At 38.9% G+C, this 17,661-nt stretch overlaps 1 protein-coding gene across 2 annotated transcripts in view; it reads right to left on the reverse strand.

Annotated features, from left to right (window-relative positions):
- The window catches only part of LOC124135183 (TNF receptor-associated factor 4-like), a 96,569-nt gene extending 81,282 nt beyond the window's left edge, over nucleotides 1–15,287 (reverse strand). The window contains exon 1 of one of the 2 annotated variants that reach the window (XM_048396290.1): nucleotides 14,221–15,287. In XM_048396290.1, the coding sequence (XP_048252247.1) occupies nucleotides 14,221–14,417 (197 nt within the window). In that variant the 5' untranslated portion in view covers nucleotides 14,418–15,287. The remainder of the gene's footprint in view (nucleotides 1–14,220) is intronic. The other variant, XM_046500418.2, reaches the window with a different exon arrangement.
- Between the last annotated feature and the right edge of the window lie 2,374 nt (nucleotides 15,288–17,661).

Here is a 17,661-nt window from a genome sequence, read left to right on the forward strand (position 1 = left end):
ATTGGAGGCTGCTCACTATTACTTTAGCCGTAAGCAAATATTCAACCTCTTATAAAATAGGAATTAAACCACTTCTTGTTTAGAAACATGATACCTTATCTGAGATGACTTTATGTCTAGCCTGTTTCTTAGCTTAGTTCCTAGTCTGTCTTACAGACCCTGATACAAATATATATCAAATATAGCCCATGCAAGTCTATAATGTTTGGCAAGTCTAGATTACTGCAGTATCTGAAAATGAAGAGAGTCACTGGGCTCCCTTTTAATATATTCTTATGAAGATAACTGAACAACTGTTTTTTCTGTACGATATGTTCATTTCAGAGACTAGATGTTAGTCTACTGCACCACATCCTATTGGTGATAGACTGACCAACAATATGTCGATTCATGAATGAAGCAGTGAACACAGAAACCTGCCAGCATCCTCACAAATTAAACATTCTTAATTAAGATGAGTGAGCCATGTTGAAAATATCTTGTCCACTGACACACTGACATTTGATCCAGTAGAGTACATTAATATTTCAAAGGTATCCTACAGATAGCTGTGTGTGCTACAGGTGAGTTTATTGACTATGGGGTGGTCTGTCTCACAGTCCCTGACATCCCTGAACCATATCATTTTCCCTTCCACCCAGCCCTCACTGTATAGACAGACAGACAGACAGACAGATCTAAATGAAGCAAGTCCTTACTGTATTGCGATAGATAGATAGATAGATCTAAATGAAGCAAGTCCTTACGGTATTGTGATAGATAGATAGATAGATAGATAGATAGATAGATAGATAGACAGACAGACAGACAGATCTAAATGAAGCAAGTCCTTACTGTATTGTGATAGATAGATAGATAGATAGATAGATAGATTAGATAGATAGATCTAAATGAAGCAAGTCCTTACTGTATTGCGATAGATAGATAGATAGATAGATAGATAGATAGATAGAAGCAAGTCTAGATGTTCCACAGGTTCAGAATCTCCCATTCCAATACAGCCCCTTTTCAATTTCAATCTTGTTGCTTGTTTTTACCAAAATAATGTAGCGTTCATCTAGGTTATGGGCAAAATGTGATATTTGGTCAACAAAACTTATAGCATACGGTTGCCTTTCAATTATTTCAGTGGTACAGTAAACAACTCAACTAATTTTAGTTCGTTATAACCGTAGTTCATTATACGCATATATATACAGCATATACTCAGCAAATGCCCAAGACAAAAAAAAACAGAATGTTATATCTATCAGTTTTGTTATAAGCATACACATGGTTTATTGTAATATCTTTAAGAAATACTTCACTAGTCATCTGTCCATTTCTACAATTATTATTGTATTTTCTGAAAACTCTACATTTGTACAGAAACGTATTGTAATGTACTTGTAAGGGTACCTGTCTAACATGACTGAACACGTTGGGTATTATCATCTATACATAGTTGACAGACACAATGATAATAGGCTGCAGTGATCGTAAAAATGTTTTCCTTTGTACCAGTAAATGTTTACAGAAGTGTCTAGCATCTGCCTGGGGGTATGTTCATCACAGGTACTAATGCTTCAACACAAGTCATACATCAAGCATTCACAAGGTTAAATATGAACTACAATTAATCATTCATGAACATGACTTCTAGATATATTCACAAAAGCAATAAAGTCTTGATCAGGTCAAGATAGATGCTGTCGGTATTTACTGCCACAAGCTGACATTTTAAACCTTGAAGCTGACATTTTAAACCTTGAAGCTGACTTCATAAAAAAATGATTGTATATCCTAAAGGTCATGAGATCTTGAATCATTCCAACAAACAAATTAAATAAGAAGGTTTCTAAATGCAGTACATAGTTTTACTATTAGCTACAACTCCATATGTGTTTAGCCATGTTGACTTATAATATTAATCCATCAGGTTGTTTGGTTGTTTCTTTCTTTCTTTATTTAATGTCGTACCCAACAATATTCCAGCTATATGATGGTGAACAGGAAATAATCTGGACCAGACAATCCCTTTGACATCATGAGCATCAATCTATGCCATTGGGATAAAAGGACATGCATCAACCAAGTCAGTGAGCCTGACTACCCGATCCCCTTAGTCGCCCTTTACGACAAGCATTAGACTAACATTTGGTCTCTGAAATCTTATATTACACAATATCCTTCTTGACTCTAAAAATTAAAAAAATTTCCCTATGCTGATTTCAGAATAGAGTTAGCTTGAGCTGTCTAGACTTGCTTTTGTATGCATTTCTAGATTATTATTTTTTCATAAAATAAATATATTCCACGGTCATGGCGCAGGACTTGACAAGCATTGGCTGCTGAAGACAGTTCTAATCCAGATTTTCACAGCGACTTTTAGATATGTTATGGGAGGTGTCATGTTTTCAAACTAGGTACATGTATTAAGTAATACAACTGTAGTATAAAAGTTGTTGAAATACTACTAGAAATGATACACAGGTCACAATGACACTGGCAGATATATAATGATAAATTATTATCTTTGTTACCTTATTAAGATACTTCATAAGTTGCATCATGTATGTGACAGAATAACAACCATTTACAGTGTCATTATAGATTCAGTAACATTTAAACTGAACGAATATGTTTCCTTATCTGATTGCAACCGATGTTCTGAATATCATGGACACATTTCACATACAGTAACATATGTTTATAACGAACAGGTTTACAACGAACTGACTGATATTACAAACTTAATGTTTGGTCCCGGACATTTGTTGTATAGATGTTGTATTTATGCTTCCAATGAACTACAGTTATAACAAGCTAAAATTAGAGGTCCATTTCAGTTCGTTATAACCATAGTTTAGTGTATCTTCTGTTTGTGAAGTTGCATTGAACACTGTAAAGTATTTTTGTTTGTTTGTTGTTTAACGCCACACTCAGCAATATTCCAGCTATATGATGGCGGTCTGTAAAATAATCAAGTCTGGACCATCCAATCCAGTGATTGACATCCTGAGCATCGATCCATGCAATTGGGATAGATGACCTGTATCAATCCAAGTCAGCTAGCCTAACCACCCGATCCTGTTAGTCGCCTTTTATGACAAGCATAGTCGCCTTTTCCATCAAGTATGGGTTGCTGAAGACCTGTTCTACCTCGGAATCTTTACGGGTCGAACACTGTAAAGAAACCAATAGGAAATATTTTGTATGACAATGGATTTGAACTGAATTCTGTCTGAACACTGATAACGAGACTGTGCATGCCTACTTTCTGAGATTCAAGCATGTTCTCTCTGTCAACAAGGCTCTGCTGATTGTGGGTCCTAATCCCATATATATCCTCACATTGATCCTTGGTGCACGTGTTACCCTCGTTTTTGAGGGTTTCACCAAAGTGAAAACATCTATGACTTACATCACTCTCTAAAGCATGACCTTTCCTTCCGCTGGTAATGAGATTACTCCTTCGTATTCCCACGTTACTTCACAATTGACTACACCTCGAGTTCCTCCGTAAAGTCACGATCTGTTATTGGACTCTTGGATTATCAGGGTATTAAAGATCAAGGTGGATCAACTCACATGCCAGCTTAAGGAGCAATTGTTATTTGGACAAGCATTCACTTAATCATGTTAATCTTGAAGAATAATTAAATTAAAAATTCTGCTGATTGAATAAATGCTATTTTGAACATTTTTCTGTTTTTTATTTTGTTAAAACTGTTATTTCAATTAGCTCAGGCAATATCTATTTAAACCTCCTCCCCCCTGGCAAATTAACAAGGAAGGTGAAAACAATAGTATGATTAAATTTATTTTTCAAAATTTGCAGAACTGAATCATGACCTGTTATTTTCAGACCTGTTATTATGTTTTCAATATTTTGTTTCTTTGTTGTTTAATGCTGCACTCAGCAATTTGTTCCAGCTATATGACAGCAGTCTGTAAGTAGTTTCATCTGGACCAGACAATTCAGTGATTGACATCATGAGCATTGATCCATGCAGTTTGGATATGATGACATGGATCAACCAAGTCAGCAACCTGAACACCCGATCCTGTAAGTCGCCTCTTACGACAAGCATAGTCGCCACTTACGACAAGCATAGTCGCCTCTTACAACAAGCATAGTCGCCTCTTACAAGCACCAGTGTTGCTGAAGAGTTCTAACCTGAATCATCATGGATTTTTTTTATGCCTATTGATTCAAATTGTAAGAATAATTGTACGCACGCACACACGCACAGAGAGCTGCGCTTCTACATGCACTCACACACCCACGCACATACAGACGTGCTCACATGCACGCACATACAGACATGCTCACACATGCATGCACACATGTCCCTATTCACTAGCATGTCATTGCATGTCAGTATCATCCTCGCTGTCAGGATCCTAGTTCCCATCACTTCCCAGACAAATCCCAGAATAGATCTGCATCTAAGCACTTCAACATTCTGTTACCCAATGCACTGGGGTACAGTTTTTACGTCTGCTGAAATCATCACATTGCCCCGATCACGGAACTTTATCTTCCTGTTTCAACGCATCGTGCTGGTGTGGAGATCCCCTCTGTTTTTACAACAATCACAAAACGTTTGTTTACAACCATAAACCAACAGCACTTACACACACATGAAAACAAACTTAAACTCTGTACAAAAAGCCTCAATCATGCAATCATCTGGAACACTATTTTTGCATAAAAAATTGAGTAAATAACAGACAGTTTGTCACTGTTTTTCAATATTTTTTTTATATTAAACTTGAATCTAGTTCCAAATATACCAACCAGTCTGGCAACGACAAGAATTTGAGAAAACAAGAAGCTTGAATTAATTAAAGTGAGGCTTAAAGATATCAAAATACACAGGATTTAGATAATATTTACAATATCAATAACATGCTCTTTACCATGTTTACCTTAAAATCTGCTCAGCTCAATCAAACGTGATACCATTAAGGTGTTTTTACAACAGCATATATTTTGTCAGCATTACTATGGTAAAAGACCCATGAAGATCTGGGGTAGAATAGGTCTTCAGCAAACCATGCTTGCTGCAAACGGCAACTATGCTTGTCGTAAGAGGCGACTAACGGGATCGGGTGGTCAGATGGATGTCATCGATCCTAATTGCATGGATTGATGCTCATGATATCAATCACTGGATTGTCAGGTCCAGACTAGGTTGTTTACAGACAGCCGTCATATAGCTGGAATATTGCTGAGTGCAACATTAAGCAACAAACCAACCAACTATGGCAAAATCTGAAATTACAATCACCATCATTCAAAGATGGTTGTAATAAGAAAATTTCTTTCACTGACTTAGTTGATGCATGTCATCGCATCCCAATCGCGTGGATCGATGCTCATGATGTCAATCACTGGATTGTCAGGTCCAGACTCGATTGTTTAGAGACCGCCGTCAATTAGCTGGAATATTGCTGAGTGCGGTGTCAAACAAACAAACAACCATGCATACATCCTCATGTGCATACTTGAAGTGATACAGGTGAATGATGTGAGAAGTATTTATTTGTTTGGTCTTACCATGCTTCCAGACATACATAAATATACACACAGGGGTACATGCAAACTGGACTGAGTAGCAGTCAATGAATTTTACATCAAACATTTTGAGTTCGTGAATTCTCGACTTGAGAGGGTCATTGTGCCAGTGATTCATTAAAAATATTCATATCAATTTCAACAGCTCTCTCATCTATCATTATTTGTGTAATTGATTTAATTCTAATCATGAAATATTTGTTGCATGAGAGAAAAAATATATTCTTGGCATTGGACAAATCATCTACATGATCTAAGCTGAGTAATACCACATGCCGATATATATATATATGGTCTCTGCTCCATCCGGTCCATGGTCTCAGAACTAAGGGAACATATTTCTGTCTTAATGACTACCCTCCACTGAAATGTTAAAGAACAAAACCTACTGATTTACGTAACCTTACATCAGGCTGGGACACCCATCAGTATTTACGCTGTTAGATAACTGAAATACCATGGGGCATTTGTAGACCCTAATCAACCTTGACCTTTGCCAGCAGGTTAAAGGTCACAAGAGGTACATTAACCTAGTGTTAAATAATGGTAAACATGATAAAGACATCGAAAACAACGCACAACAGCTTCTAAAGCATACAACAGAGACGTTGCTATGGAACACACAACCCTTCTGGCATATTGCCGTCTTGTGTTAGCTGTTTTTTGTAAATCATATCTTTCCTACTTTGTGCTTCTTTTAGTGGCTGCTGCTTATCGCATACAGGTAGAAGCCATTAATATATACTTAGTGTTTCACGTAATGCTTCAACTGAAACAGAATAGTGAACACACCTGTCTGGATGAACCCACGTGTGGGCAGAAAGAGAAAAAACTCTCTGTGCGTGCGTGCATGCATGCATGTGAAAGTTTTTTGTAGTATTTTGTGATGTACAATTATGAAAAATAGTACAACCAAAAACTTCATTTGAACTTGTGCCAAGACAGGATCCATTTCAAAAGTATGCATATCATACATAAAATAAAAAAACATAGAGCATATTCCAGACACAAATTCTAAAAAATAGAATTGCGAAGTTCATACCATCATTTCTGCATCTAAAGGACCGCCTCCATGGTTTAGTTGATAAAACATCTGCCTGGAGTTTGGAAGGTGAGTGGTTTGATCCCCCCCGGCCATGTCATACCAACAGACTTTAAAAGATGGTAGTTGTTCTTTCCCTGCCTGGCACTCAGCATCATGGGAATAAAACAAGGACTGGTTGGCTCAGAGTCACAATACTGTGAGTGGGGTAGCCATGTTAAACTGTGACATGGTATCTCAATGGGCTAGCACTATAAAACCAGCATTAGTTTGGACACATGCACGCACGCACACACCCACAAACGCACAAGCACGCACGCACGTGCACATACAAACACAACACATACACACATGCATACACGTCGCTTTTTAAGTGCAATAATCTTGAAAACAACGTTTAAACCCATTTCGCCTCACTTCTACAGCTAATGATGAGTAGTGACAACTATACCTGACGTCTTCCTTCTCCATATTTGCCTACCACACAAAGGTGACGGTCACCTCACTGACCAACAACTAGACGACCATACATCTCAACTCCTGTGTCGACACTTCGTGAGTTGAATGAAGAGAACCTGGGTGATTCATGACGTTACTTAAACCCACCCTAAGTCAAAACAAATTAGCAATGACCAATGCTGTTCCATCTGGATGTTTGGCCCCATAATTAACAACAAACAGCACACCTTCTGAAGATCCCGCATCAGTTTGACTGCCAAACTACATGTGATTTACAGTGGGGTGTCAAGCCCTAAATCTGACACAAAACATTAAAGAAACAACACACAAGTAATAAAAAAACATTATCTATCATAACTGCCAAATATTCCTATTTAGTAATCGCTGTCTTGGAAACTTAACATAAATAACACATTTTCCAAATATTTACTCACAGTCAATAGCTATTCCAATCTAAAAATGAAGTAGAGTTGTTTATTTTGTGGCTATTTGTACATAGTTGGAATAGTTTGTAAGTAGATCTATATTAAAGTGTTCCACCTCGATCCCATTATCCTCTTGTTAGGTTCCTTTCTTGTTATTTACACTGTGAAATAATGCTGATACATATCCATCAGCACTTAAACAGCTCAAACATGTGTTATTGTCAATATCCACATGGCCTGAAGGGTAAAACTGGCAATTATAGCCCAGAGACATCAGCAATATAACAGTAACTTTATGTGCTGCTTAATCTGTGTATTGTGTGGACTCAGCAGGGCAGTCCTCCTACAATGGTCAGGGAGGTTGGGTTTCCCCTCTACCTGTGTTAACGACCTCATCATGCACTACTTTCAACTGATGACTCACCTGTCTGTTTACATGTGAATTCACCTGGCAACAAACTATGTCAATTGGAAAAATATTGCCTGCTTTTGTGAAAAATAATCTACTCCGATCAGTTACGGGTCATGTTTGATGTCAAATGCAAGAATGCCATAAGCTTAATGGCTCTACATCCTTCTGGAGGAAACAAGTTGCGTTACCCAGCTTACTGCATCCACAGGAAACAGCATTATTTATTTTTCAAAATAAATACCAATGCACAATTTATTAGCAAATGTAGAATACAAACTATAAAATACTTAAGGCGTATCCTGATTTTGAATTTTATACTTTTATACTTTTTAACTTTATCAGCATGATCAGAGAGAATAATGTTCATACAAAAATCATAAAGAATACACACAAAGTCTGAAGACAGTATACATAATTCACACTCCATCCTCACATGTTACAACATTAAAGAGATATCTACAGTTTATGATTAAATTAAAGATTACTTAAATTCAAGTCTTTTTAAGAGGAATCATTCATACCTATGATCTTTCACAAGAGTTAGGATTGCATGGGTGATGTAAAGAATATGTGCACAACTACTGTGAGATTGGCTCGTTCAGAATGTAAGGGTTCAATAAGTGTTCATACTTCACCAATATCAATAATCAAGGAGTGAGAGGGGAGGTGAATACGGGTTTATTGCACATATATAGTGACATGCATGAACTTGTGTGTGGCTGCTTGTACTAGTTCGGACTTATGTCAGTTTTATGGTGATACCATGTTTCAGTTTAACATGGGTACCCCACTCAGACACAATATACTGACACTGGGGTGACCAGTCCTTGTTTTATCACCTTAATGCGTTAATCCCCTTTAAACGCTAGGCAGGGTAACAACAAGTACCAGATTTTAATGTCTTCAAGTATGACACGATTGGGGACCGAACAACCAACCTTCCACTCTCCAGACAGATGCTCGGACAGACCACAGAGGCAGTCTTCAGCAGTAGGAATCAGTATAGTTTTACGCTGCTTCTAGCAATTTTCCACCAATATCAGAGTGAAAGGACACCAAAAATGGGCTCACGCACTGTACCCATTGAACACGGGTCTACAGTGTGACGAGCGAATGCTTTAGTTTTTGGTTGTTTTTTTTGTTTAATGCCGCACTCATCAATATATTCCAGCTATATGACGGCGGTCTGTAAATAATCGAGTCTGAGTCAGACAATCCAGTGATTGACATCATGAGCATCAATCCACGCAATTGGGATCGATGACATGCATCAACCAAGTCAGTGAGCCTGACCACCCGATCCTGTTAGTCGCCTTAGTTGCCTTTCACGGCAAGTATGGGTTCCTGAAGACCTATATTTCTACCCGGGTCACGAATGCTTTAACCACTAGGCCATCTCACAACCCTTAAGGAATAAGAACTCCCAAAGTTTGTTTGCCTATCCACAATGAAGACACTGACATTGGCATAAGCCTGGTTCCTATGTGCACTACTTCTAAACACTTATCAAATATTGGTTCTGTATGGTAAGTGGCAGAGATTAAACTGAGAGGTCACAACAGGGTTAAAACCAATGTGATACACAAGTTCACACTTATACTCCTCTTTAAAGTGCCAAATCACTCCCCCAAACATTTATAAAAGTCCAAGTGACTGGAAGCAACAATAACATTCTAAATAGGACCACTGTCATGACATTGACATAGGCATTTAAGATTGGATTGGATGTCTGTGAGCAAGTTTCCATGACAGCAATGTTTAAATGTGGATCAGGACTACAGATCAAGTTTAGCAAGTTGATATTTACTCCCCTTTGTTTCCTGTATACAACCCACATTCTTTCGTGAACATTTGTCACAATTTCTTACAAACGCCATATTATAACACATTTTTGCTCTGTGTTGGGTTGTCAGTAAATCAATCAGTTTAACTTCAAATTTCAAAACTGTAAAGTTCAATGTTAACAGCAAAATCATTGTTTGCGGACATAATGTAAGTTTTCTTTTGTTGTACTGCTGATCATGCTGATGTTAAGAATAAAACATTTAGGAGCTTCCTAGATTAGAATTCTGTCACCAGAAAACCTCAAAGACCCCTGGACCCTGCTTAATTACTGTACAAACATTATGTAACAAATGTTTTATTTGGGATAACACTTTCTTAGTAAAGTACAGATTCTCATACTTTTTTGGGTTGAGTCCCGTCCGGGATTCGAACCCACAGTGTACAAACACTGCTGGCAATAAGCCCATATTACATTCAGTTATAAATAGAAACAGCTTTTGATGCAATAGTGACTTTAAACAATTCATACTACATATGTTATACAACACTAAACTTAGTGCAATAATATCATTCAACATTACAAGAGAAAGCCTTACATCAGCAGTATATATACAATACAGCCTAGCTGTGGTATATATAGAACCAGCTGATCCCTGCCCCATGTCCTCAACAGATAATGCTCTGTCATTCACCTAGCTTGACTAACTGCCATTGTCACTAAACATTCTCACTATTGTTTTGGTGGGGAAGGGGGCCATGTCAAGGGTTGGGGAGGGTACCCTAAGCTGGTAATGGGAACAGAGTTATTGAATCGTTAAAGACCAAATAGTGCTAGGGATTAAGTGATGTGTTGAAGACATGATTTTTGCAAGGTTGCACATTTTTCACATAACCAGGATATGCATTATAATAGACTGTTTCAGTCGAACCAGCATGCAAGAATAACAAAGAGTGATATTTATTAACCATGTACATCTTTTACCCATGAGCCATTTATTGCACTGCAAGTTCAAGTGAGTGAGTGGGTGGGTGAGGTTTGGGTTATAATGCTATTGTGAACATGCTGAAAAGTACTTCCATTGTATTGTGTCTGTCTGTGTTATTGTTAAAGTCAACACTTAACAATATTCTAGCTATATGAAGGCAATCTGTATGTAATCCAGTCTGGACTAGACAATCCAGTGATTGATATTATGAGCAAGCACATGAACCATCTGGGTATGATGGAGTGTTCCCACTGGCTTTTGAAACTGGCAGTCCTGGTGGACTGGCGACTCTAAAAATTATCAGTCCCCGCTAATTTTTGCCAGTCCCAAATTTTTCACCATATAAAATAATGTATGAAAATTATTTGGTTTTAATTCTTTCAACATCATGTTCAGTGCAAAGCTGTCATCTCTGAAGTAACTTACATTGTTTACGTCTTTCACACAAACTTGGATATTTAACCTAGAAATAGACAAGTGGAAACCCTGATGGTAACAGACAAGCTGACTTTGTTCGAAAAATGTACTTAATTGAATATCACCGATGTTTTGTTCAACAACAAAGATTTATAAGGTACTTTATTTGGCAGTCCACAGGGACTGGCAGTCACATGAATTACCGGTCCAAGCCTAATTTTACCGTTAAAAAATATGGTAATTACCGGTCAACGGGAACGCTGTGATAACATGTCATCAACCAAGTGACCAAGTCTGACCACCCGATCCATTGAGCTGCCTGTTACAACCAGCACAGGTTGGTAGGGATCATCTATAATCCGGAGTGAGTGAGTATGGTTTTACGCCGTTTTTAGCAATATTCCAGCAATATCACGGCGGGGGACACCAGAAATGGGCTTCACTCATTGTACCCTTGTCGGGAATCAAACCTGGGTCTTCGGCGTGACTAGCGAACACTTTAACCACTAGGCTACCCGACCGCCCCTCTATAATTCGGAATCCCCATGGGCGGGTACTATGTTATTGCAGCTTGTCAGATGAATATTAGAGCAAAGCCAAAACTGATGCAGGGCGGAGACATTAATGACTTTGATAAAACCAATCAGCAAAAGCATTGTGCTTACGGCCCAATGATCATAATTAGGGCAAATCTGATAATCAAACACACAACTTCAGATCCTGGCATACCTAAGGGATGCAACTCAGCAGAGCAATTGCAGATACTTAGATAACTGGGCCACCTTGATGTGTTGCAAAGTTAGAGGAAAAATGCTTGTCTTGAACAAGTGATTTAATGGATCCCTGGACCATATTATTTTCCCTTCCACCGAGCCCTTATTATAACACCGCATCTCTAAATCAAGGAAACTAGATTTTCCACAGTAATCTCCCATTTCACAAGTCTCCTTTTCAATTCAAATGGAGTTGTATATTTTCGGGGACGAAGCATCAGTCTAGGCAGGGCCTGAGGGTAGGGGATGAACTGCTCACCTCACAGGAGTGCTCCCTTGCCCCCCAGGGAATCTGGTCACAGCTACAATTATCATGACGGTCAGACCTTTAAGTTACAGCTTTTAATGATAGTTTAATGGTTATGCTTTCACACTGAGTAGAGGTAAGTATTTGACACTAGATTTTCCACTGTAATCACCCATCTCAATGGGCCTCCTTTTCAATTTCAATGGAATTTCTTGTTTCTATCAAAAATGTATATTTACAGAGACTAATAATTCGTTACAGTTAAATCCATGCAATGGCGTTATCAAGACTACATGTAACTGATATTAAACTGTAAACTGAAAGAAATGACCTTACACCTTTAATTCAGCTGGGCGCCACATGGTGACACATGGTGACATGCTGTATTGGCAACTGTGTCATTGTTTGTCATCCACCTGTGTCGAACTTGCTGAATATCCCTGTTATAACCACACAACTGTCGCTTAATGATAAGAATAATACAGGGCACACCCTTTAATGATCATAGCCAAATCAATCACTATAAATGGGCTTAATCCAATAGAGTATTCCATCAATACTGGATTGTAATCAGCCAATGTTGGATATCAACACCTTGAATTAATGCATATTTATCAATTATTGATTATGACATTCGGACTGTGGAATAACAAATGACTGCTGTTCCTACCTACAACATGGTCAGGTTGTTAGCAAGTGTGTAGGCTTACTCCATTGTTTTATCTACCACAACCACCTCAGGACATTTAACAAATGAAATAATGGGTAGGGTAGTTCCAGTTATCAAAACTATGAGTTCTGAAGTTGAGGCACTGGACAGATATACTTTGGCACATCTTTGTGCTCTGATAGGCAACATTCAGCACCAGGCCTACACTAAATGATGGTAATAATTCCAAAATTGGAATCTAAAAAGGATATAATATTCATAATGATGTCTTAGCAGCTTTGCAAAGAGATGTTTCAGGAGGTGATGATGAAAGAATGATGAAGAGAAAAGAGTCTTAATAGTATGCATTACGCTTTCAAATTTTACGAAATTAAGTACTCTAATATGTTTCAAATTTGGCTGATGTTTTTTTAACATTTTGTTTAACATCCCAGATCAATTCCTGTGTAACTACATCTAGATTATGACAGAGTGAGAGTGCATGCGTTTTATTCCGCATACAGCTACCTGTATATCTGATGGCCAGGTTTTATTTTGGGCATGGAACAAACCAAACAGACTCCTTATGAATTTGTGACTTAAACATTTTCAATCTGAGCACTGCATTTGAAGTGTAATTCTGTCTAAGAATATGGATTATTATTAGGATGATCAGTTAGATAAGACAGACAGAAACTTGGCTCAGGCTGAGGACTGAAGTCACAGATTGAGATAATAATAATTTTTTATTTATTATGTTCTTTAACAGTATAGCATAGTTAATATTTACAATGCAGGCAACTATGCTTGTCGTAAGAGGCGACTAACAGGATCGGGTGGTCAGGCTCGCTGACTTAGTTGATGCATGTCATCGTATCCCATTTGCCTGGATTTATGCTCATGATGTCAATCACTGGATTGTCTGGTCCAGAATCAATCATTTACAGACCGCCGTCATATAGCTGGAATATTGCTGAGTGCAGCATTAAACAACAAACAAACAAACAAAACAAAGCATAACCTCCATTGGCATGGATAGTATTCTGGCATCGAAAGTGCTGAATAAGCAGAAAACTACTGAGTGGTTCATAGTTCTTGTGGTATGGAGAACAATATTTACCCACAAACTAAAGAGTATATCTACAGAGTTGCCAACATGTAAACATTACCTATCCCTAGTCATGGTATAAAGTAGTTATAACATGACCAATATATCCTGGAAAGAGTTGGATGTTTCTGGACAGAACTCAAATCAAATCAACCATATTAGTTTTAACAGCTCGTACTTGGTGTTATAATTGGTAACTGTAAGTGAAACAGTGAACCAATGCGGCCTGTCATCTGTGAACAAATTCTACTGCACACAGCTGTATACAGCAGTGCTATCACTAGGTTGAACACACTTTATCTGTGTCACAGGTTACTGGGGAACTGGCTGGTTCAATAAATGAGCGTGACTTACCTTATAAAGCTTTGAAGGCAAACATCACAAAATCGGTGTCCACAGGAGCTAATGAAGACTGGGTCTCTCATGGGCAGACGACACAGTGGACAGAAGCATCGTCTGTGTAATTTGTCAGCAAACATCTCAGTAAACCCAGTCATCGCTTGACAGTATCCACGCTGGGGGGCAGTCCAACAACAGCTCACACGTTTCATGTAAAAGAAATTCACTTGCCACTAATCGCTGTCGACCGACATCAAAACGGGCTAATATCCACTGAATATGACATTGTATATTTGTCGTCTGCTACACCGCGTGGATCACAGCTGGCTTGGATATCGTCTGCGTATTGATTGAGCAGACGAGTTTATGAACGGCGGTTGTAAGATTGTATCACGTGACAAACATCGGCGCGTGCACTGGACCGTAAAGTCCATGGAAGATTATAACAGCACTTCCTTTACAATTAGAATATAAGCTTGGGTTGCAATTAACGTTTTGGACATAGCAACGCCATAGAAGTCCCTTAAATCGCCATGCCGTCCGTCACACGACTGACGATTCGATCATAATCGTCGGGACAGGTATCACCCACCTCTTCAAATTATCCCCGATTCTGTTACTTCAAAAGACCCATCCTGTCTTCCGCAAAGCTGCATGAATCAGACCCTAGTGATTGTCGTGGACTGTTTTCTTCGCTGACTTTCACCGCGCACAGGTCCCGTTGTACTATTTCCTCGTCACGTGAACATTTCCTTGATTAAACCTCGGGCATTTATCAAACCGATCGTGACAGAAAACACACGCTGGACACGATTACAAGTTAACTATCTACAAGGAAAGACATACCGAAAAACATACAACACCGTTGTATTACAATCAGTAACTATAGTCACAGATCTATGTATACACACACACCTTCGAATTCGCCACCCGCCCACCTCGAAAGCAGTTATGCGACTATGCAGCGTGCGTAGAGTTGAGAGTATAGTTTCAATGAGCTCAAGAGATAAGTTCAATGTCGTTCACCGCGTACGCCGATCTCCGCTCAGCACGTACCGCATCTTGCTTTAGTAATCATTAACCGCAGGAAAAAATACAAACGTGAGTTGGAGTGAATAGCGTTACCTGGAGAAAGGATAATCTGTTCTGCATGTACAAGACGGAATGTTGGATAATGACTTCACGTGAGGAGTGTGTATGCGTTGTCACAAAAACAACGTCAAGAAGTTTGGAGAAAGGAAGCCTGGCACGATCTCATACCTGAGCCTTTTTATCGTTTCTAAATAGGACAATGAACTTTTTATTGACATGTTTACAGTCATCTTTATCTATTTCAGGACAAAAACCTGTAGCATAAAGACATCAAGTGTTGATCAGAGGCAGAATAGCATTCACAAGCATTGACAAGCATCCATTGCTTGTGTTAATAAAAACTTAACTAATGATTGGGTGGTTAGGTAATAACCTATATGATAGCAGTCTCTACATAATAGATGGGTCAAACAAACAGGTGACTGATATCATGAGCAACGTCAACTCAACTCAACTCAGTCACCGATCCATTAAGTCGCCTCTTACGTCCATGACATACAGATTGGTGGGGTCCAATTCTAACCCTTAATCCCCCACGGACCTTGGGTGGTTGATTTTGTTTGTTTGTTTGTTTGTTTGTTTGTTGTTTAACGCCGCACTCGACAATCGGGTGGTTGTAGTAGCAGTAACCGTATCTGGGTGCGGTTCCCTATAATCGATTTTGGTATTGATTTGTGACAAGCGACATAAAAAAAGAAATTAAGGAGCGTCTCACTAGTCAATATCAATCGTTTATATGGGGCAGCACAGAGATACGGCTACCTCCGCTTGGGTGCTTGGTACTTGGTTGTTTAACGCCGTAAATATTTCGGCGGTCTATAAATAATCGAGTCTGGAGCAGACAATCCAGTGATTGGCAATATGAACATCGGTTTACGCATTTGGGATACGATGGTATGCACCAAACAAGTCAGGAAGCCTGACCACCCGATCCCGTCAGTCGCTTTTTACGACAAGCATGGGTTTCTGAATATGGAGACCATTTCTAACCCGAATCTTCATGGGTCGGTTGGTACTTGTGTAATTGCTTGTGTGTTACAGCGATAGAAACTAACAGTTTAGTCCACTAGTCCTTATAATGATAACACATAAAAAAAACACACATAAAAATGGCAAATTTCTACTAGTCCTTATGATACTTTCACTATTGGGCAGTTTGGCAAGGACTACAGGACTAGTGCCAATTTCTAACGCTGTGACACCCGTGAATATTCCGGGGTAGAACAGGTCTCCAGCAACCCATGCTTGTCGTAAAAGGCGACTAACGGGATCGGGTGGTCAGGCTCGCTGACTTGGTTGATGCATGTCATCGATCCCAATTGCGTGGATCGATGCTGATGATATCAATCACTGGATTGTCTGGTCCAGAATCGATTATTTACAGACCGCCGTCATATAGCTGGAATATTGCTGACAAACCAACCAACCAAATCTAGCTGTGTTATCGTACCCAGATAGCATTGATCGGTGATCATGCTGTCACCGTTCTTTCCTGTCCCGGGCTCGATTACATTGCAAGCTGTTGCCATACAACTGAGTTTCTGACTCTAGCGTAAAACAACATTCAGTCAGTGAAATCATAATACCATGGAAATAGCCACCTGGGAAAGGAGCTGGGTTAAAATATCTCAGATAAATAGGTTTGTACAATGGTAGAATTCTTGACATGCAGGATAACGACAACGGATAAAGATGGTATTCGTTGAGTCATTTACCGATAAATATGCAAATTAACTAGGTCAAGTAGGTACTACTTCCAGTGTTTACAAACAAACATGGCGTCGCCTTTGTCTATCGGCGATCGTGTTAGTCAGATTTAATCATCGAGATTTGGAAATATTACCGTAATTATTTATCCAAATAATGGTCAATGATACCGAAAGCCTTTATGTCTGTAAATTGAAAATGCGTCTTATCAGTGTGAAGACGAACCTGATTTTATTAACAGGTAAGACCCGTGAAGATCCGGGTTATACAATTGGTCTTCAGCAACCCATGCTTGCCGTAAAAGGCTTAATGGGAATCGGGTGGTCAGGCTCGCTGACTTGTTTGATGCATGTCATCGTATCTCACTTGTGGAGATCGATGCTCATGATGTAATTCACTGGATTGTCTGGTCCAGACTCAACTGTTTTCAAACCGCTGTCATGTAGCTGGAATATTGCTGTCATGTACCCTGGAGTACAGGGTTAGACAACAAACAAACAAAATATTTTAAAGGATGGTCCAGACGTGTGTTAAACAGATGCTATGTACAAATTCTTATTGTACAATGTATGTACAAATTCTTATTTGCAGACCGCCATCATAATATAGCTGGGGTATTGCTGAGTGCGGCGTTAAACAACAAACAAACAAACGATA

This window comes from Haliotis rufescens, unplaced genomic scaffold, assembly GCF_023055435.1.
Source record: "Haliotis rufescens isolate VD_foot unplaced genomic scaffold, xgHalRufe1.0.p SCAF_15, whole genome shotgun sequence".
Taxonomy (NCBI): domain Eukaryota; kingdom Metazoa; phylum Mollusca; class Gastropoda; order Lepetellida; family Haliotidae; genus Haliotis; species Haliotis rufescens.